At 64.2% G+C, this 21,428-nt stretch overlaps 2 protein-coding genes across 2 annotated transcripts in view; both read right to left on the bottom strand.

Annotated features, from left to right (window-relative positions):
• Nucleotides 1-998: 998 nt before the first annotated feature.
• On the bottom strand, nt 999-13,160 carry LOC116818923 (caM kinase-like vesicle-associated protein). The gene is made up of 8 exons (XM_075071287.1): nt 13,060-13,160; nt 6,989-7,084; nt 6,275-6,406; nt 5,694-5,768; nt 5,195-5,333; nt 4,524-4,667; nt 1,839-2,135; nt 999-1,513 (listed from the first exon to the last, which is right to left on the bottom strand). The coding sequence occupies exons 2-8, from the start codon at nt 7,081-7,083 to the stop codon at nt 1,343-1,345; spliced, it is 1,053 nt and encodes a 350-aa protein (XP_074927388.1). The 5' UTR covers nt 7,084; nt 13,060-13,160; the 3' UTR covers nt 999-1,342.
• A 2,366-nt stretch (nt 13,161-15,526) lies between these two features.
• The window catches only part of NDUFB11 (NADH:ubiquinone oxidoreductase subunit B11), a 7,690-nt gene continuing 1,788 nt past the window's right edge, over nt 15,527-21,428 (bottom strand). The window contains exons 2-3 of the mRNA XM_075071286.1: nt 17,368-17,513; nt 15,527-15,721 (exon numbers count right to left, since the gene is read on the bottom strand). Of these exons, the coding sequence (XP_074927387.1) occupies nt 15,592-15,721; nt 17,368-17,513 (276 nt within the window). The 3' untranslated portion in view covers nt 15,527-15,591. The remainder of the gene's footprint in view (nt 15,722-17,367; nt 17,514-21,428) is intronic.

The raw sequence follows: 21,428 nt of genomic DNA, 5'->3' as shown, positions 1-21,428 counted from the left end.
CCCCCTCGCGCCGCTCCCGCCGCTGACGGACCCTCCGGGTTCGGGCTGAACCACGCGCCGCGCGGGGGGGCGGGGCCGAACCATCCCGGGTGGGGGGTAGTGCCCGCCCCCCTGCCCGCATCCGCTCCGAGCCCGCGGCCCCCCTCTCCGGCCGGCGGGATGGTCCGGCCCGGCCGCGCGGGGCCTACTGGGGGCTGTAGTCCTGGGAGCGCAGGGAGGGCAGAGAGACACGGGGACGGATGGACAGACATAAGGACAGCGACATGGTGCGGGGGGACAGATCACTCGGGAACAGGGACAAGCAGACAGGGGGACGCTGGGGTACCCGGCTGGATGGGTCCCCAGTGCCCATCCCCTTAACTCTGCCCTTTTGGGCCCCACCCCGTCATAGAGGGAGGTTGGCACCTGCTCCCTGCCTCCTGCCGTGCCCGGGGTGGGCCGTGCCCCGGGGCTGACTCCAGGACTGTGCAAGGAAGGGGTCTGGGTCTGTAGGATGCCCCAGAAGTTGGCAGGCGTGCGGTGAGGGAAGCAGACACGGCTCTGCCTCAGTTTCCCCACTCTACCATGTCGATTCCCCCAGCTGTTTGCAAGGATCCCATGCCCCACGCAGGGGTGGCCTTACAGAGTCGATGGGAAGGAGAAGGTGACTGCAGTCACCTGGAGTGAATTTACTAGACGTGCTGCTTCTGCTGCCGTTAATCCTGGGATCTCTGAACCCCTCAGTCTTTGCTTGGCCGCCTCAGTTGTCATCTTTTAACAAACATTTTTTGCATGGAATTTCCTTTGGTTTTACTCCTAGCTCTGGGAGGGGAGTGAGGTCTGGTGGTTAGAGCAGGGGGGGCCAGGAGGCCAGACTCCTGGGTTCTCACCCTGGCTCTGGGAGGGGAGGGGACGGGAGGGGAGTGGGGTCTGGTGGGGCAGAGCGGAGCAGGGCTGGGAACCAGGACTCCTGGGTTCTATTATCAGCACCAGGAGGGGAGTGGGATCTAGCAGTTAGATCCTTCTCTCCCATCCTACCTCCCTTGGAGGGCCAACAGAGGAAGAAGTGACCGTAAAAGCTGCCAGAGACAGAATGTCTGTTTATTTTGTTATTTCCAGGCTCCCTGTAGGTGTGGGGGGGACAAGGGAGGTGGGGGGCAGCCTGGTATTTCTGTATTAAAATAGCATCTTCATAAAACATGCAGCTGGGCTGGGTGGATGGACATGCACATCCCAGTCCCATGGGCTGGTCCTGAGCTGGGGACAGGGGTAGGGACAGAGCCAGGTTGGGAATGGGCCCCGGGGCCTTTCTCCTCTAGGGGGCACAGGGTCTGATCAGGGTGCACGGAGCTGTACAAAGGGGTTATTGTGTCTTTTCTTCCATTGGCCCCGCCGGTTCCCTCGGTCGCTCTGTGATGGTGGGTTCTGTGGGGCAGGGCTCCTCCACCGTCACCTCAGGGAGCGGTGCAGGGGGGTGGGCACCAGGCTCCAGGGCGCGAAGTCGCTGCATGAAGGTGGTGACTCGAATGGCCTTCTGTGGGGAGAGGGTAGCGGGTCAGAGAGCCCCACAATACTCCCCTCACTGTCCCCCCACAGTGCCCCCCACCCCACTCCCTGCAGCACAGCACCCCCTGGCCCCGGCCCTGCCTGCCAGGGGAGAGCGCCCCTCCCACCTAGCCCCTTCCCCATGGCACCCCCAGTGCCCGGCCCTGCCTGCCAGGGGAGAGTGCCCCCTGGGCAGAGCCCACCCTACAACACCCTACAGCACCCTCCAGGGCTCAGCCCTGCCTGCCAGGGGAGAGCGCCCCCTGCCCAGCCCCCACCCCATGGCGCCCTCCAATGCCCCTGGGGAAACTCACCCGCCATTTGGCTTTGGCAAAATTCTTCTCGATCTGGGCACAGACCCCCTCCTTGAGGTTCTTTTCCGAAGCCACGTTGCCCGCAATCCTGGGGGGCCGGTGTCCAGGGGTGTCCAGGGGGAGGAGGAGGATGCAGCGCGGGGACCGAGTTGGGGTGGCGGATGCAGGTGAGATGGGGGGAGGGGAGATTGTGAGGATGTGTGGGGGAGATGGGGGGGACGTGGGTGATCGTGGGGGTGCAGGGCACAGGAAGACCCAGCCGTGGGGGGGGGGAATGAAACATTGGTAGCCATTAGCCTAGGCACTGAGGAGCAGGTTGGAGGTGTCAGGGGAAGGCCCTGGAGCAGAGAGCCACCCCCTAGCCCGGCCAGACGGCCCCATGTACCTTCCTGCCCCCCAACTGAGAGTGAGTGACCCCCCCATCAACCTCCACACTGCCCCATGCCCACCTGCCCCTTACCCGCCCACTCACTCTGACCCACCCCCCACACCCTCTGCCCTCCCTACTCCCCTTTCCCCCACACGTGCCCTTCCACTCCGCTGCCTGCAGCTCACCACACATGACCGCAGGGCCTCCTGCCGCCGCTGACCCTCTGGTCTCGCGCACCACCTCCCCACCAGCAGCGACACCAGTACACGTTCTATGCGCTGCACACTGAGGGAGGGTCACTAGGTGAAAGCCCCCCCATCCAGAGTGGCAGGGACATTGGCGCAGGAACCGCCAGTGAGGCAGCTCTAGGGATTGGGGCGATGCAGGGGCTGAGGGAAGGTGTCTCAATCAGTGGGAGAGCAGCTGGTTCAGCAGGGCGGGTCTACGCTGGGGCCATAGGGGGGATGTGGGGGGCTTGGGGCAACGAGGGACTCAAAACGGTGGGGAGATCTCATCCCAGAGGGGGGGGCGGGCCCAGTGGATGGGCTGTGGGACAATCGGGGGCTCATCCGGCAGGGAGATCTCAAGTCCCAGCTAGGGGGGGCGGGGCAGTGGGGGCTGTGGGCACGGGGGGCCACACAAGCGGGGGAGATCCGTCCAGTAGGGAGGTGAAAGCTGTGATTCCACCAGCAGGAATCTGACGGATAGAGCGCCGATCCTGCCCCGACCGGACTCCTGCCTCCGCTCGGCAATATGAACGGGGGTTCCCCGACAGCCTGCAGGGAGGGGCGGTGAGAGGGGTCAGCGGGGCCCCAGACCACCCCCAGGACAGCCTAAATGCACTCCTACCCGTAAGCGCGCAACCTCCAGAATACCGACCCCTCCCAGCCTCATCACATCGATCAACCGACCCCCCCCGGGGTCCACCACCAACTCACAGATGAAAGAGAATAACCCCAGGTCGCCCCTCCCCCACTCACAGGATGAAGAGAATAACCCCCCCGGTCCCCCGCGCCCACTACAGGATGAGAGATACCACCCCGAGCCCCCCGCCCCCACTCACAGAATGAAGAATGAACCCCACGGCCAGCATCCACCGAGGGCGGCCATAGCAACTGCGGGCGATGACGCTCGGCAGGGGCAGACAGCAGATTGGGAAATAGGACCCCCAGATATACAACGGGGGGGTGATGAACAAAGGGGGGTGGGCCATGGTACTCAAGGTGGGAAGGGGCGGGTCCTCAGGGGAGGGTTCCCATACTTAGGTAAGGAGGCAGGAGTTGTACCTCAGTAATCGGGTAGGGGGTCATACCCAGTGTAACTCGGGCGTGAACGTGCCCAGGTACCTGGGGAGACATACCAGGTACTCAGGAGGGATGGGGGGCCGTACCCAGTACCGTCTTGGGCTACCCAGGTACTTGATGGGATTGGGGGGCAATACCCAGGTAACTTTGCGCGGGGGCGTACCCATGGTACTCTATATGGGTGGGGGGACTGACCGCAGGTACTCAGACTTTGGCATACCCAGGTACTCGGAAGGATGGGCGGCCAGTACCAGACTCATCTTTGGGCATACCGCCAGTACTCTGCAGGATGGGGGCCGTAACCCAGGTACTCATACTTTGGGCATATACCCAGGTTACTCGAGGGATGGAGGGCCATACCCGTTGGGGGCAACCCAAGTAACTCGAGGACTGGGGCAACCCAGGTACGAGGGCGTACCCATGTACTCCGAGGATGGGGGCTGTAACTGCAGGTACTCGCTTGGCATAACCCAGCGTACGCGAGATGGGGGGCCGTACCCGGATACTTCGTACTTGGGATACCCCAGGTAGCCAGAAGGATTGGGGGAGTTGTAACCAAGCGTACCATCATGGGCATATCCAGATACTGGAAGGCATTACCCAGGTACGGGGGGGGGGGGCCAACCCAGTATCAAAGGAATGGGAGGGACATAACCCAGGTACTTGGGGGGGCGTACCTATGTACTCGGAGGGATGGGGGGGTCGTACCAAGGTACTCATCATGGGGCATACCCAGGTACCTGGGGGGAGGGGCATACCCAGGTACTCAAAGGGACAGGGGGGACATACCCAGGTACTCGGAGGGATGGGGGGCTGTACCCAGGTACTCGTCTTTGGCCATACCCAGGTACTCAGAGGGATGGGGGGGGGCATACCCAGGTACTCATCATGGGGCATACCCAGGTACTCAGAGGAATGGGGGGGGCTGTACCCAGGTCCTCGGGGGGGGGGCTGTACCCAGGTACTCATCTTTGGCCATACCCAGGTACTCGGAGGAATAGGGGGCCGTACCCAGGTACTTGGGGAGCACATACCCAGGTACTCGGGTGTCCCACAGGGCTCAGTGATGGCTCCGTTCTCGAAGCGCGACAGGTAGAAATCCCGGAGCACGACCTTGGCGCGGCTTTGCTGGGTGTGATAGACCAGGTTCTCCAGCTGGGGGGGCGCGCCGGGCGTCAGACCCCCCCCGCCAGCCCCTCAGCACCAGCCCCACACCACCCATTCCCCCTCCAGCCCCACAGTGCCCCCTCCCTTCCCATCAGCCTGCCCCACAGTGCCAGCCCCACAGCACCCCGCCCCACCAGCCCCACACTGCCCCCTCCCTTCCCAGCCCCACACTCCCCTCCCTTCTCATCAGCCTGCCCCACACCACTCCACCTCTTTCCCCCCTCTCAGCCTGCCTCCACCCCTAAGACCACCACCCCACCTGCACGGCACAGAAGTGGCCACAGTGGGGGGACGTGAGCTAAAGAAACCAGCCAGCGAGTCTTGCGGAAACCTGGGGGCCTGGGAGCCAGGACTCCTGGGTTCGTTCCCAGCTCTGGGAGGAGAGTGGGGTCTAGTGGTTAGAGCAGGGGGGCTGGAAGCCAGGACGCCTGGGTTCTCTCCCCGGCTTTGGGAGGGCACTGGGGCCTGGTGGGCAGAGTGGGAGTGGGGGCAGCCCGGATGCCTGGGTCCCTGACCTTGAGGTTGCGGTGCACGATGTGCAGGCTGTGCAGATAGGCCAGGGCCTCGAGCACCTGCCGGATCAGGCTGCTGGCGTCTCGCTCCGTGTAGCAGCCCAGGTCTAAAATCCAGTCGAACACGTCCCCGCCTGTCGCCCTGCGGGGGGCGGCACCGGCTGGCTCAGCCCTGGGGCACCCCTGAGCCCCGCCTGAGCCTGGAGCGCCATGTTCCCTGCCCTGGGATCACCTCCTCCCAGGCCCAGGGTCCCCTCCCCTCCCTTCCCCCCTGTTTCCTGCCATGGGGTCTCCTCCCAGCCCTGGAGTCCCCTCCTCCCCCCTGCTTTCAGCCTCGGGAGTCCCCCAACACATATCCCCTCGCTCCCCCACTCCCTTCTGCTCCCAGGGTAGGATCAGCCCCCAGCCAATCCGCCCCAAACCCTGGCATCCCCCCAACCATGGGACCTCCTCATTCCCTGCCCCGAGGTCTCCCCCCACCCCAGCAGGCCCTGGCACTCACAGCTCCTGGATGATGTAAAATTCCCTGCGTGTCTCAAAGGTGTCGATCAGCTGGAGGATGTTGGGGTGACTCACCCTGGGGGGGGAGGAATTGGGGGGGCAAGCAATTTGACACAGCTTCCTTCCTGCCCCCCCTCCCACTGCAGAGCAATACCCCCCCAGCACAGCAGATACACATGGGCTGTTGATGAAAAGTCATTCACTATGGGAACCCCAGAGGCCAGGACACCCCCACCTCATCACCCCTGGGCAGGGCAGGGCAGCAGGGCGAGGACCCCCCTGAGCTGCAAAGGGGAACAGTGCTGGAGGTGGGGGGGGGGGCAGGAGGGCGACAGAGAGATGCAGCAAGGCCAGAAATGTGCAACCATGTGAGGATTTTCTGAAGGCCAAGCCTGCCTCAGTTTCCCCCTGTACATTGTTGTGTTGCCCAGCGGGCGCAGGAGGGGAGGGTGACTGGAGGAAGGATACTCAGGAACTGGACGCCAAAGGCTCTCAGGGCTCGTCGAGTCTCGCGCCAATGGGCCCCCCCTTTGCCAGTACTCCTGGCCCGGCTGCGAGGGGGGGTCCGGCTCCAGTACCTACATCTTCAGGATGAGGATCTCGTTTCGGGCGGCCTGGCGAACCTTCCTGCCATCCTTCTTCCGGAACCGCTTGCAGACAACAAGCCGGTCGGTCCGGCGCTCGCGGGCCAGGCACAGCTCACAGAACTCCTTCCTGGGGGCGGGGGAGACATCACCTTCCCCTCTGGATCACGCCCCCAGCTACCCCACCCCCCACCCCCTTTGTAACTCCCCAATAGCCCCACAGCACCCTTCCACCACTGTGAATTACTAGGACTACCCTTCCTAGCACAGTGTGTGCCTCAGTTTCCCCATCCTGGCCAGCGTTCTGCACAGCACAGCCTGGCCCAGTCAACCCACAAACGGAGGAGAAGGCTGAGGGGGTGGCTGGGGCAGCCACGTGCCCCCCCCCGATGGGCGACGCCAGGGCCTAGCTCCGTCCTCACACCCGCCCCTGTCCCCAGCCAAGGGTTTCGTGCCCCCTGCCCCGGGTTCCCCACCTGCCGGGAGAACTGAGGGGCCCCACCTTGCCCCTTTTCCCCACCTCCACCCCGTTCGTCCCAGCGCCAGATGTCCTGGGAGGGGCTCCCTTGGAGTCTGGTCAAATTATCCCCTTCCCTCCTCCGCCTGGCAGACAGGGAAACTGAGGCATGTGAGCAAGCCAAGGAGTGGGTCGCTGTGGGAAGGGGAGTCTTTGTGGGCCGGGCTGTGGGGAGCAGCCCCCTCCGAAACTCACGCGCTCAGCAGCTCCCCGATCTCGTACTTGTCCATGATGTCGCCCACAGAGCTGTAGTTCTTCTCCTCCCGCAGCTGGAGACACCCCCACGGCATCCTGGCAGGGGTCGGGGGAGTGAGACAGAGTCTGCATGCCCCACGGTGCCCCCCTCCCTACCCCCTGCAGCCCAGTGCCCTCTGCTGAGCCCCCCACCTACCCCTTGCAGCCCGGTGCCCCCCACCGAGCCCCCCACCTGTCTCTGCAGCCCGGTGCCCCCCATTGAGCCCCCCACCTGTCCCTGCAGCCTGGCACCCCCCATTGCCTAAGCCCCCACCTGTACCGCAGCCTGATGCCGCCGAGCTGAGCCCCCCACAAGCCTGGTCCCACCGCCGATGCCCCCACCTGCCCCCTGGCAGCCCTGGGCACCGCCACCTCTGACCCCCCTGCCCCCCTGCAGCCCCAAGTGCCCCCATTGAGGCCCCACCTTCCCTGCACGCCCAGTGTCCCCGCTGAGCCCCACGTGGCTCCTGCAGCGCCAGTGCCATCCCAAGCCCCCCATCGCTGCCCCCTGCAGGCCCCATGCCCCCCCCGAGACCCCCACCTCTCCCTGCAGCCCGGTGCCCCCCGCTGAGCCAGCCAGACCCTCCATCCAGGGGCTGGAAGTCACCTGACAGAGAAGGCTTCTTATGGGACCTGGCTGGGGTCAGGAATGGGGCCATGGGATTCAGAACCTCGGCTCCCCTCATGCCCAGTTAGAACCAGGCTGCCATCACCTCCCGGCAGAGACTTGGGAGTCCCCCTCCCAGAGCTGGGGAGAGAACCCAGGAGTCCTGTTCCCAGCCCCCACCCAGCTCTCACCACCAGACCCCCCTCCCCACCCCGAGCCAGAGAGACAACCCAGGAGTCCTGTTCCCAGCCCCCACCACCAGACCCCCCCTCCCGGCCCAGAGCCAGTTCCCAGCCCAGGGCAGCAGCTGCCTCCTGGGTTCTGACAGTGGCAAAGCCGGGCCCGGCTGGAGAGCCAGTGACCCAAAGGGTGGGATCCAGCGTTGGGCTGCGGGTCGGGAGTGAGGGGCACTGGTGGGGTGCAGGGGGGGAGGACTGGGCTAGCAGGGGACTGCGGGTCGGGAGTGAGGGGCACCGGCAGGCCTTGGGTAGCAGGGGTTGCAGGTCGGGAGTGAGGTGCACCGGCGGGGCACTGGCAGGGCTGGGCGAGCAGGGACACCCCCCCCCCCGCCCCAGGCACTGAGTGGTGACAACCAGACAGATGGTCCCAGAACCCTCCTATCGCCACGGTAACCCCGAGAACCCTCTCTGTCACTATGGCAACCCGGCTACAGCAGCTTGAAGGCAACAGGAGCTGGAACCTGATGTAACCTGGGGCGGGGGGGGGGGGGAGCACCAACAACCGCAACCCAGACAGGTACCAACATATGCACCACACAACCGCACACAGACTGCATCACACAGCGCACAACTGCACGTATACTGTGACACACCCCGCACAACCACACACAGACTGCATCACACAGCGCACAACCGCACGCACACTGCGACACACACACACCACACAACCACACACAGACTGCATCACACAATGCACAACTGCACGCACACTGCGACGCACACACACCACACAACCACACACAGACTGCATCACACAGCGCACAACCGCACATACACTGTGACACACACACACCACACAACCACACAGACTGCATCACACAGCGCACAACCACGCGCACACTGTGACACACACACTCCACACACACACACACTGTGACACACACCGCACAACCACACAGACTGCATCACACAGCGCACAACCGCACACACACTGTGACACACACATGCACTACACAACCGCATGCACACTGCGACACATGCACCGCACACACACACCACACAACTGCACACACACTGTGACACACGTCCCACATCCACGTTCACACTGCAATACACACACCCCACAACCATGCACACACTGTGAAACATGCAGCCCGCAACCAGACATACACTGTGACAAACACACCGCACACCCCTACACACACTGCAACACACCCCACAACTGCACTCATGCAGCAAAATGCACCACAGAACAACACACACACAGCGATACACAAACCACACAACCATGCACACACTGTGAGACACACACCACACAACCGTGCACACACTGACAAGCACCACACAACCACATACACACTGTGACACACGTACCCCACACACCCCACAACCACACACACACTGCAACACACAACCCCTCACACATCCTATAACTGCACACACACACAACCGCACACACACTGCAACACCCTCCCACAACCACACACACTGACATCCCACACACATTGCAACACAGACCCCACAACTACACACACACACACTGCAACACAGACCCGACACACATCCACAACTGCACACACATTGCAATACCCCCCCACAACTGCACACATACTGACGCACACCACACAACAGCAGATACGCAGCACACACACACCATGACCACACACATATGCCACATACACCCCACAACCGCACACACCCCACAACTTCACACACAACCACACACACCACAACCATACTTGCACACATATCAGAATTGCACATACATACTGCGGCACATGCACCACAACCGCACACATGCACCACAACCGCACACATGCGCCATGCACACCACACAACCGTACACACATCCCATGCACACCCACTGACACACACCCCACAACACCATACAGACACGCACCATAACCGCACACATGCACTACAACAGCACAAATGCATCACAACTGTACACACACGTCAATGCACACAAAACAACCGCACACACACATGCTGTGACATATGCACCATGCGAAGACAACCATGTACACGCACTGTGACACACACAACACAGACGCACTGCAATACATACAACAGACCCCATCCATGCACAGACATACACACAATGTGAAAAAACCCACACCACACAACACTACCTGTGAAACACACACGTAATCACACAAACACTACAACTGCACCCAATGGTCAGACACAACACCGCAACTGTACACATGGAACAGACACACAACGCAGCTGGGCCACATAGTGTAAGTGCACAGGCACAAAGTCACACACAACACATCATCACTAAGAGAAACACCGCACTCCAGCTGCGGGCACCTACACAAATACACACACACGGAGCAGGGGGAGAGGCTGAGAACACCCGTTGGCAAGTGCGAGCCGCTTGGGTCAGTGAGTAAATCGGGGACCCCCACCCACAAATCCCCCACCGGCACCACCTGCCCCTGACCGGCCAGGGGAGAATGCCCCCTGCCTAGCCCCCCGCCCAGCCCCCCACAGCACAGCGCCTCCCCAGTGCCTGGCCCTGACTGCCAGGGGAGAGCGCCCCCCCGCCCAGCCCCCCACAGGACAGCGCCTCCCCAGTGCCTGGCCCTGACTCCCAGGGGGGAGCGCCCCCCTGCCCAGCCCCCCACAGCACAGCGCCTCCCCAGTGCCTGGCCCTGACTGCCAGGGGAGAGCGCCCCCCTGCCCAGCCCCCGCCTGCGCAGCAGCGCGACAGAGCCTGACCGATCGGTCCGACACACATGTGCATACACAGCAAGGCCCAAAGCTACATCACACAGACGAGCTGCAACAGAGACCGCCGACACGGACCATTTCACAGAGCTGCAGACACGAACAAACTTGCCACAAGAGTACATCGCCCCCCCACAACTGCACACATCCTGACAGCACACTGCACACAACAGCAGAATACGGCAGCACATCACCCACCATGACACACAGACATATCTGGCAGGGCAGGCAATACCAATCTCCCACAAACGCGCACACTACTCCGACAACTGGTCGACGGTGACAGCGAGAGCCCTGAGCACACATCCTAACACACCGCGAGTGACTTGCACACTATAGTCAGAAATTGGCAGCAGTACGAGACTCGCGACACATTGCCCGATTCAACCTGAACTCCACCATCGATGGCGACGCCAACGCACACCAAATGCGCCTATCGCACAACCACACCAACCGTTACATCAACATCCCATGCACACCCACATGAACACCACACCCCACACCACCATAACAGACACGGCACCATTACACCGGCAACACATGGCACTACAACTAGCACAAATTACCTAGGCAACAACTGTTATTACACACGGAGCAATTGCACACAGATTGACAACCGCACACACACATTTTGCTGCCTGACATATGCACCCATGCGACAGAACATACCGATGTACAGGCGCACATGTGGTGACACACGACGGACAAATCACTGGAAGCCATGCGCTCAAGCGAGTAATACAACAGACGCCCATCCATGCACAGACATACACACAATGTGAAAGGAAGGACCACACGCAACATAAGACTACGCCTGAGTGAAGACACGGAGGCACTAATCACGGACAATCACATCTACACCTGGGCGAGGCGCGAAGTCGATACAGACACAACACCGCAACTGTACCAGTGGAACAGGAGCACACAACGCAGCTGGCCACCATAGTGTAGGTCGCACAAGGCGATGAGAGAGGGACCGAATAATAAGAAGGACGGGGAAAAAAACAAAAAAAAAAAATAAGAAAGAAGAAAACAAACAACTAAAAATACAAGAGCACGTGGGGACTCAGGAAGGGAGCCAAAGCTCCCCACAACAAAATCATCACATAAGGAACACCGCACTGGCTGCAGGGAAAATGGGGCCTCATACAGGCGCGGCACGTCAACACGGAGGAACCCTGACAGCGAGCGAGCCAAGCGACGGGAGCGAGGGGGGGGAGAGGCCTAGAGAGGACGAGGCCCGGTGGTGGTGGGACCAGTTGCCAGGAGGCCGCTTGGGTCAGTGGAGTAAATCGGGGAGCCCCCACGCCACGGAACCCCATCAGGGGCGGCACAAGTTCGGGCGGGCGACCTCACCGCCCCTGGGGCGCCTGGGGACCGGCCCCAGGGGAGAACGCCCCCTGCCTAGCCCCCCGCCAGCCCCCCACGCACAGCGCCTCCCCAGTGCCTGGCCCTGACTGCCGAGGGGAGAAGGGGCCCATCCAGCCCAGCCCACCACAGGACAGCGCCTCCGCCAGTGCCTGGCCCTGACTCCCAGGGGGGAGCGCCCCGCTGCCACGCCCCCCACAGACAGCGCCTCCCAGTGCCTGGCCCTGACTGCCAGGGGAGAGCGCCCCCCTCCCAGCCCCCGCACAGCACAGCGGCCTCCCAGTGCCTGGCCCTGACTGGCCAGGGGAGAGCGCCCCCCTGCCCAGCCCCCCACAGCACACGCCTGCCCCAGTGCCTGGCCCTGACTGCCAGGGAGAGCGCCCCTGCCCAGCCCCCCACAGCACAGCGGCCCTCCCCAGTGCCTGGCCGCTGACTGCCAGGGGAGAGCGCCCCCCTGCCCGCCCCACATCGCGCTCCCCAGAGCCTGGCTTCAGCCGCAGCCCTCGCCCTGCTCCCGTGCCAAGGGGGTCAATCTTCAGCTCCTTCTAACTTCTCCAACTTCGACCCGCTGGTTCCCTTACAAGCAGAATTGTGCTAGGCTGCCACCCCCGAGACAACGGCAACCTGTTCCCCCTCGTGTAACGCACCAGCCCCCACCCACCCCAGCAGCCGGGAGAGAACCCCAGGGTCCTGGCTCCCCCGCCAGCTCTAACCACCAGCCCCAACACCCCTCGCAGAGCCGGGGGAGAACCCAGGAAGTCCTGGCTCCCAGCCTCAGCCCCCACTCCCCTCCCAGAGGCCGGGGAGAGAACCCAGAGTCCCGGCTCCAGACCCCGCCCCCCGCAGCTCTACACCACCAGCCCCCATCCGCTCCAGAGCTGGGGAGAGAACCCAGGAGTCCTGGCTCCCAGCCCCCAGCTCTAACCACCAGCCCCCACAGCCTCGCAGAGGCCGGGAAGAGAACCCATGAGTCCTGGCTCCAACCGCCCCCCAGCTCTTAACCCCCACTCTCCTCCCAGAGCAGGGGAGAGAATCCAGGAGTCCTGGCTCCCAGCCCCCCTGCTCTAACCCACCAGACCCCAACTCCTCTCCCAGAGCCGGGAGAGAACCCAGGAGTCCTGGCTCCCCTCCCTCCGCCTTACCTGGGGCTGGGTCCGGTCACCGCCGCCCGCGGGCGCAGCGGGCCATGTCCGGAGCCCGGCTCCGGCTCCTGCCTGCCCGGATCCGCCGGGGACTCTGAGCCCAGCCCGGAGCCGCGCGGGGCGGAGCGCACGGGAGAGAGCGAGAGAGAAATAGGTCGGCAACAAGAGGGCGGGGGGAGCCAGGACTCCTGGGTTCGCTCCCCTGAAACCGGAGGGAGGGGGGGATCTGAGCTCAGGGCAGGGGGCTGTGGGTTGGGAGTGGGGGGCACCGGCAGAGCTGGGGGGAGCCCACAGCTGGGTTATGGGGGGCTGCAGATGGGATTGGGAAGCACTGGCAGAGCTAGGGGACACAGGGCAGGGTTATGGGGGGCTGCAGTTGCGATGAGGGAGCACTGGCAGAGCTGGGGGGAGCCCACAGCTGGATTATGGGGGTCTGCAGTTGGGATGGGGGGTTCTGCCAGAGCTAGGGGACACAGGGCAGGGTTATGGGGGGCTGTGGGTTGAGATTGGGGGTCTGCAGTTGGGATTGGGGAGCACTGGCAGAGCTGCGGGGAGCCTAGGGCTGGGTTATGGGGGTCTGCAATTGGGATTGGGGAGCACTGGCAGAGCTAGGGGACACAGGGCAGGCTTACAGGGGGCTGTGGGTTGAGATTGGGGGACACCAGGGCTGGGTTATGGGGGTCTGCAGTTGGGATTGGGGAGCACTGGCAGAGCAGGGGGGAGCCCACAGCTGGGTTATGGGGGTCTGCAGTTGGGATGGGGGGTACTGGCAGAGTTATGGGACACAGGGCAGAGTTATGGGGGGCTGTGGGTTGAGATTGGGGGTCTGCAGTTGGTATTGGGGAGCACTGGCAGAGCCAGGGGACACAGGGCAGGGTTATGGGGGGCTGTGGGTTGAGATTGGGGGACACTAGGGGTGGGTGATGGGGGTCTGCAGTTGGGATTGGGGAACACTGGCAGAGCTAGGGGACACAGGGCAGGGTTACAGGGGGCTGTGGGTTGAGATTGGGGGACACCAGGGCTGGGTGATGGGGGTCTGCAGTTGGGATGGGGGGTACTGGCAGAGCTGGGGGACACAGGGCAGGGTTATGGGGGGCTGTGTGTTGAGATTGGGGGACACCAGGGCTGGGTTATGGGAGGCTGCAGATGGGATTGGGGGGCACGGGCAGAGCTAGGTTATGGGGGGCTGTGGGTCAGAAGTGGGGGGCAATGGCGGGGGGGACCTTGGGGGCAGGTTGTGGGAGGGCTGCCATGATTGGCCCAGTCGCCCCTCGGGAGGGTCGGTTCCCCGTGAATATTTCAGCGTCTGCCGCAGACGACAGGGGAAGGAAACATCTCGCTGCAGACTTGAGTCTGCCACGGACCCGCCCCCCAGCCCTGCTCCCCCACAGCTGTGCTGACCTGGATCGGGGCACAGGGCACCTGTCCCGCAGGCCCCCCACACTGGAGTTAACAGGGAATATCTCTACCCACCCCCCGGCACTGATTCCCATATGCCCCATCCCAGGCTGACTCTCCCCTGCAACCCCACAGCTACCCCAATTGGCCAGGGCAAGGCCCCGAGCCTGGGCAGACTGGAGGTGGTTCTGGGGCCACGGCCACCTCTGGGGCAGAGGAGCTGAGAACAGCCATACACAACCCTGCCCGGGGGGGCGGCTCACCCAGCCCTGACATGCAGCCACCTCTGGGGCAGGGCAAGTGGGGCACAGCCCCCTATAATTCCGCTGGAGGGCTGCTTGCCCCAGGCTGAGATCCTATTTCTGGCGCAGTGAACAGGCAGCAGCAGCCAGCACTGAACAAGGGCAGAGCCAGCGGTGACGCATGAAGCCACGTCTCAGAGAAACGGCAGAACCTCTCCTGAGGCCCAGCAGAGAAGCCAGGACTCCTGGGTTCTCTCCACAGCTCTGGGAGGGGAGTGGGGGCTAGTGGCTGGGGAGGCAGGACTCTTGTGCAGTTGACTCTCAGCTGCTCTTCATGACTCAGTTTCCCAAATTGGGAGAGTGATGTCAGCTGGCCAAGCAGATCATAGAGACAGGTAGCTGTGGGGTGGGGGACACACAGCCAGCAGCAGAGGTGCAGGGCTGGCTATGGGGCCAGGGGGCGCAGACCGGCAGCTTGGTGGTTGCTGTAGGTTCCAAAGGGCCATTCCCCTCAGCCACAGCCACCTCCTGCCCCCCTGCCCCCCCCCGCCCCCAGTGCTCCCAGGGACAGCTCACCCAGCACCAAGATGCAGCCACCTCTGGGGCAGGGCAGCTGAGGAACAGCCCCACAACTGCCCCAGAGGCAGAGGGAACAGGGTCAGAGCCAGAACTCAGGCCACCCGGCTCTGGGTCACATCCGAACACGTCTGAGCTTGCGCAGGTCAGAGCTTCCGCATGAGAGCTGGGGATGGAACCCAAGAGTCCTGGCTCTCCCCGCCTCCCGAAGTCCCCTTCCTCCCTGCCCCACAGACAGACAGAGGCAGGGCGAGGTGGCTCAGCAGGTTTATTCACACAGCCCTGGGGGGCCAGGAGGGGGCCGACCCAACCCCCCTCACTCCTCATCCTCGGCCGGCAGCACCAGCTTGCTGGGATCGAAGTAATTGGAGTCCAGGACAGGCAGCCCCAGCCGCTCCCGCTCCTTCACCATCCGCTCGGCCTCCCGGCGCGCCCACTTCCGCATGCTGGGGAGAGAGCGGGTGAGAACTGGGGGGTTGGTGCCCCTGCCCCATTCCCAGCCCCACCCCAAGGCCCCGGGAGCCCAGCTGGCAGTGGGCACAGGCGATGACAGGGCCAAGGCACTGGATCAGCGCCTGAAATAACCCGGCAGTGGCCCCAGCGCAGAGCCATCTGGCAGCCCCCCATCCAAGGAGGGGGGCAGGTGTACACGCCCACCAGGGCCATGGGGAGACCCACAAAGTCAGTTTCAGCACCAAGAACAGATACAGAAACTAAAGCGGGGGCTGTGGGGGCACCAGCAGGGGCTGAGGGTCGGCACTTGGGGCCCTGGCAGAGCCCCCCGCCCACAGCTGGGCTGCGGCTCGCTCTTCACGCCGGGAGCTGCACAGAGCTGGGAGTGGGCGAGAACTCACCCGCGAGGAATCAGCAGACGTGAGACACGCGGTTCCCAGCCCAGGCAGCCACTGGCCCAGCCGGTCACTGGTCCAGCCCACGGGTGGTGGGTCCCAGCCGGGGCACAGCCCAGGCTCCTCCCAGCCCAGCTGGGGGGGCTGTGGGGCATGGGGGCAGGGCACTGGACATTTGTGGTGCTGATTTCCTGGCCCCCACCCCCCAGAAACAGGAGACTCCCCCTTGCATGGACACACGCCATCAGAACAGCTGGGAAATGGCAGAGGAGTCAGTCCTGGCCCCCAGTTCTAACCACCAGACCCCACTCCCCTCCCAGAGCCAGGGAGAGAACCCAGGAGTCCTGGCTCCCAGCGCCCCCCTGCTCTAACCACCAGACCCCACTCCCCTCCCAGAGCCAGGGAGAGAACCCAGGAGTCCTGGCTCCCAGCCCCCTTCCCCCACTAGACCCCTTGGGATGCAGCCATGAACCCTTTCATTCTGGCCACCAGCCCCTGGCAAGCCCCCTGCACCCCATAGCGCCAGACCTGACTGCCAGGGGAGAGCACCCCCTGCCCCGCAGCACAGCGCCCCCTAGCGCCACAGTGGGTACTAGGGCAAGCTGGGGTGCGGGTTAGAGGGGAACCGGGTGGCTCTTGCCTGCCTGCCAGCCAAGGTGGTATATTTAGCCCTGCGATATAGATAGCCCCGCATCGGAGCTGGCAGGCGGGGGGGGCAGACGCTCTGATGTGTGGGGGGACGGGGGGGCTGCTGACGCACATGAAACTGGCGGAAGAAAAGCAACTTACGCTGCTGCTGCTCCCGTCTGCTCGCAAAGCTGAGCTCCTGCTGCCCAGCTGCGTAATGAGCCCTGTCCCCCAGAGAACCCAGGAGTCCTGGCTCCCAGCCCCCCCTGCTCTAACCACTAAACCCCACTCCCCTCCCAGAGCTGGGAGAGAACCCAGGAGTCCTGGCTCCCAGCCCCCCCTGCTTTAACCTACCAGCCCCCACTTCCCTCCCGAGCCGGGGAGAGAACCCAGGAGTCCTGGCTCCCAGTTCCCCGCCCCAGCTCTAACCTACCAACCCCCACTCCCTTCCTGAGCTGGGGAGAGAACCCAGGAGTCCTGGCTCCCAGACCCCCTTGCTCTAACCACTAGACCCCTCTCCCGTGGGCTGCCTGGGTCTGATGCCCCCCGGCTCTCAGGGCGACGCTGTGCGGCCCCGGGGTCCTGCCCCACGGTGGGGCGCGCGCCCCCCCACTCACCCGAATTCCGGCAGGTAGTGCAGGAAGGTGGACCCCACCACGATGCAGAGGGAGATCCCGAAGAAGAAGGCCAGACGCATGTTCCACACGTCCATCATGGGGTCCGCGTCGAAGCCATGGTAGTCAGGGTTCTGGGGGGCAGAGAGGGGTCAGCTGCCCACACCACCCCCCCACAGCACCCAGGGTGCTCGCAACTCCCGAGGGGAATCGCTCTGCCCTCCCCCAGCTGCCCCCTGACCTGACACCCCCACCCCACCGATTCCCCCCAATGTAGCCTCTCCCTGTGACCCCCCTCAGCCGCCTTCCAATCTGGTGCTCAGCTGTCTGCCTGCGACACTCCCATAGCTGCTGTGACACCCCCAGACCTCCAATCTGTCACTCAGCTGCCTCTGTCTGTGACCCACAGCCCCCACCCCAGCCTGGGGCTGCACCTCCTGCCCCCCAGCTCCAGTGCCCTGCTTGTGCCACAGCTTCCGCCCCACAATCTGTCCGCACTGGCAATTCTTATGATTTGGTACCCACCTGCATCTGCCCCCACCCCCTTAGCCACCAGCCCCCACATGCTCCGGGCAGCCCTGCCTGGAACCATTAGCGGGGCCGGGGGGGAAGATTAGGGAGCCAGAACTCATGGGTTCTCTCCCCAGCCCTGAGGGGGGAATGGGGCCTAGTGGGTGTTGGGGGGCTGGGAGCCAGGACTCCTGGGTTCTCTCCTCAGCCCCCAGACAGGAGTGCTGCAGGGCCGGAGCTTTGCCTCGTGTTCCCTCGCCCACTCGTTAGCTGGAATGAGTCAGGCGGGAAGCGGGTCGCCGCGCCCCCTCCCTGTTCACACCCCACCAGCTGCCACCCCCCACCCCCCCAGCCAGCTGCTAAGCAGAGACAGTGATGAATGGAGAGAGCTCCAGGGAAGAGCAGGGGGGAGGGAATGCTGGGCTGGGGGGGGCAGCTGGGGAACAGCCGCACGGGGACGGCTCACCCAGCACCGAGATGCAGCCACCTCTGGCGCAGGGCAGCCGGGGAACAGCTGCACATAACGCTGCATAATCATTGACGATCTACGACTGCAGGGGAACTCTGCTCCCCACAGCACGGTGCTGCCCGGCCCTGACTGCCAGGGGAGAGCGCCCCTGCCCCACTCCCTGCGGCGCCGCAGCCCCCCAGCGCCCAGCTGCGAGTGCCAGGGGAGAGCGCCCCCTGCCCCACTCCCTGCGGCGCCGCAGCCCCCCAGCCGCGAGTGCCAGGGGAGAGCGCCCCCTGCCCCACTCCCTGCGGCGCCGCAGCCCCCCAGCCGCGAGTGCCAGGGGAGAGCGCCCCCTGCCCCACTCCCTGCGGCGCCGCAGCCCCCCAGCCGCGAGTGCCAGGGGAGAGCGCCCCCTGCCCCACTCCCTGCGGCGCCGCAGCCCCCCAGCCGCGAGTGCCAGGGGAGAGCGCCCCCTGCCCCACTCCCTGCAGCACCGCAGCCCCACAGTGCCCAGCTGTGAGTGCCAGGGGAGAGCGCCCCTGCCCCACTCCCTGCAGCACCGCAGCCCCCAGCTGCGAGTGCCAGGGGAGAGCGCCCCTGCCCCACTCCCTGCAGCGCCGCAGCCCCCCAGCGCCCAGCTGAGAGCGCCAGGGGAGATCGCCACCTCAGTGAGCCCCTCACCACAGTCCAGCTCTCCCTCTGCAGAGGGCTGCCCCCCCCCCCAAACCTGGCGGGGGGGTTGTGTTGGGGGTGGGGTGGAGGGCGGCAGGCAGCACTGGGCACGCGGGGGAGGCATTCTTGACATACCGGGAACAGGAGCTAATTATCCCCATTGTTGTCAGCCATCCCCCATGACACTGCCCCACCCCTTGCTGGGGAGGGGGCGGCCTGCCAACCCCCCCCATCCCTCTCAGCTCTATTGCAAGGAAGCAGGGCTGCACCCCCAGGGCTCTAACCGAGATCCCAGCCACAGTGCAGGTAGGGAGATCAAGCCACCCTGTGCCATGGGGCCTGGCCGCCCCAGCCAGCCCCAAAGGGGGCTCCATTTCCTCTTTCCCGGGGCTCTGTTATGTGTGGCTGTTTCCTAGCTGACCTGCCCCAGAGGTGGCTGCATGTCAGCGCTGGGGAGGAACTAAGCCAGCCAGTCCCTCGGTCCCGGTGCTCAGCGCCTAGCTACCAGTCCTCACTGCCTAGCTGGCCCCCTCCATGCTGGTGCAGCCATGTTGTTCCTGCTAGGGGGCCGGCTCAGTGCTGAGCCAGCGGGGTCACCCCCTAGGCCCCCCCACTGCTCCTGCCAGCCCTCCCCACTGTCCCCTCCCCCTTCTCTGCAGGCAGCAGCTGGATTCCCCTCCACTGGCAAGCTAATTAACACCGAAGCTGGGGCACAAACCCACAGCTCCAGCAGGACAGGGCCATGGTGCTGAGAGGAGAGTGGGGGCTAGTGGTTAGAGCTGGGAGCCAGGACTCCTGGGTTCTCCCCCGGCCCAGGGAAGCCATGAGGTCAATACCATTGTATCAGAGGTCTGATCTCCCTGTAAGGCTTGGAAGGTGCCAGCTGGATTGGGAGGCGCCCAGCAGAGACAAAATAACCCAGCTAGGGCGAGAGGGAGCCCGCCGTCCCCCCACCAGGAGTGGGAGCTCAGAGGTGCAAAGACAGCCTGGGACTGAGGACAGCCTGATTCACAGCTGCAGCAGCCACCCAGCACGTGAGTCACCATGGCTGCCTTCCTCTGTCCTCCAGTGCACTCGCTCGCTGGTGCTGGGAGGCAGCCACTTCTGGGGTGGGGCAGCTGGGGAACAGCCACGCAGATCACCACACAGGGGACAGCCTGCCCAGCACCACGCTGCACCCCCTGCTGGGGAGGTAGGGGATTGTCTTCAGCCCTCACCTGAGACATGCCCCTGCACGGGAGGCAGTGTGCAGAGGCAGGCAGCCTCTCTGCCTGGAGTTTAACATGCTGGGACTGGGACACGTCCCCCAAGCTCCAGGGTGGCAGACGGCATGGACCTGCCATTGAAAGGAAAGGATGGGGGGCAGGACTTGTGGAGCTGAACCCCCCCTAAACCCTGTGGAAGCTGAAGATCGGCCCCTGCCCACGCACCAGCCTGCCAAAGCCTGCGCCGACAAGGGGAGAGGCACAGGCCTCGGCAGCTCCCCACCCTCCTGCTCCAACTCACTAAACCCCGTTTCCTCCCAGAGCCGGGGAGACAACCCAGGAGTCCTGGCTCCCAGCCCCCTTGCTCTAACCACTAGCCCCTACTCCCCTCCCAGAGCTGGGGAGAGAACCCAGGAGTCCTGGCTCCCAGGCAGAGACGGGAGCCCTGGGACAGAGCTGGCAGATCCCAGGTGAATGGCAAGGAAAAGGGGAAGATTCTCCCTCCCACCCTGATGCCAGCAGATGAAGGCCCTTGGGTGCAGCTCCCCAGGACAGGGCTGGCTGGTAGCTGGCACCCCCCAGCGCCAGGCACTGCCTGTGACCCAAATAGTGCCAACCACACAGGGATTACACGTTGGGGGTGGGAATCTAAACGGGGAACTGGGTCGGGGGGAGAGGGCTGCAGCTGCTGTGTGGGGGCTGAGCCCAGCCCGTCCATGGGCGAGGGAGAAAGGGGCTAGAGGCCAAAGGAGAGAACCGAGGACTCAGGATCTCTTTGTTCTCAAGAGCCGGGGAGAGAACCCAGGCGTCCTGGCTCCCAGCCCCCACTGCTCTAACCACTAGACCCCCACTCCTCTCCCAGAACCGGGGAGAGAACCCAGGCATCCTGGCTCCCAGCCCCCACTGCTCTAACCACTAGACCCCACTCCCCTCCCAGAATCGAAGCCCAGGCACCGAGCTCCCCCTGCGGCCAGGCTAGGAACAGCAGCCCCAGGGGTAGGCGCAGACACACCGAACTCCCGGGCAGGAACGGGGGCTGGCAGGGAGGATGCAGTGCCAGGCCCAGGGGGCCAGGCAGCAGGCGCAGGTGTCTGAGCCAGGCATGGCTGGGAGCCAGGGGCTGCTCACACAGACCAAGCTCCTGGGGCTCTCACAAGGCTATGACTGAGTGCTGGCCGAGTATGGGACTGGGGGGTGCTGTGCTGCGAGGGGCTGGGCAGGGGGCA

This window comes from Chelonoidis abingdonii, chromosome 11, assembly GCF_003597395.2.
Source record: "Chelonoidis abingdonii isolate Lonesome George chromosome 11, CheloAbing_2.0, whole genome shotgun sequence".
In the NCBI taxonomy this organism is placed as follows: domain Eukaryota; kingdom Metazoa; phylum Chordata; order Testudines; family Testudinidae; genus Chelonoidis; species Chelonoidis abingdonii.
Note: the sequence above shows the minus strand (reverse complement) of the source record. Positions and strands in the feature narration are given on the sequence as shown.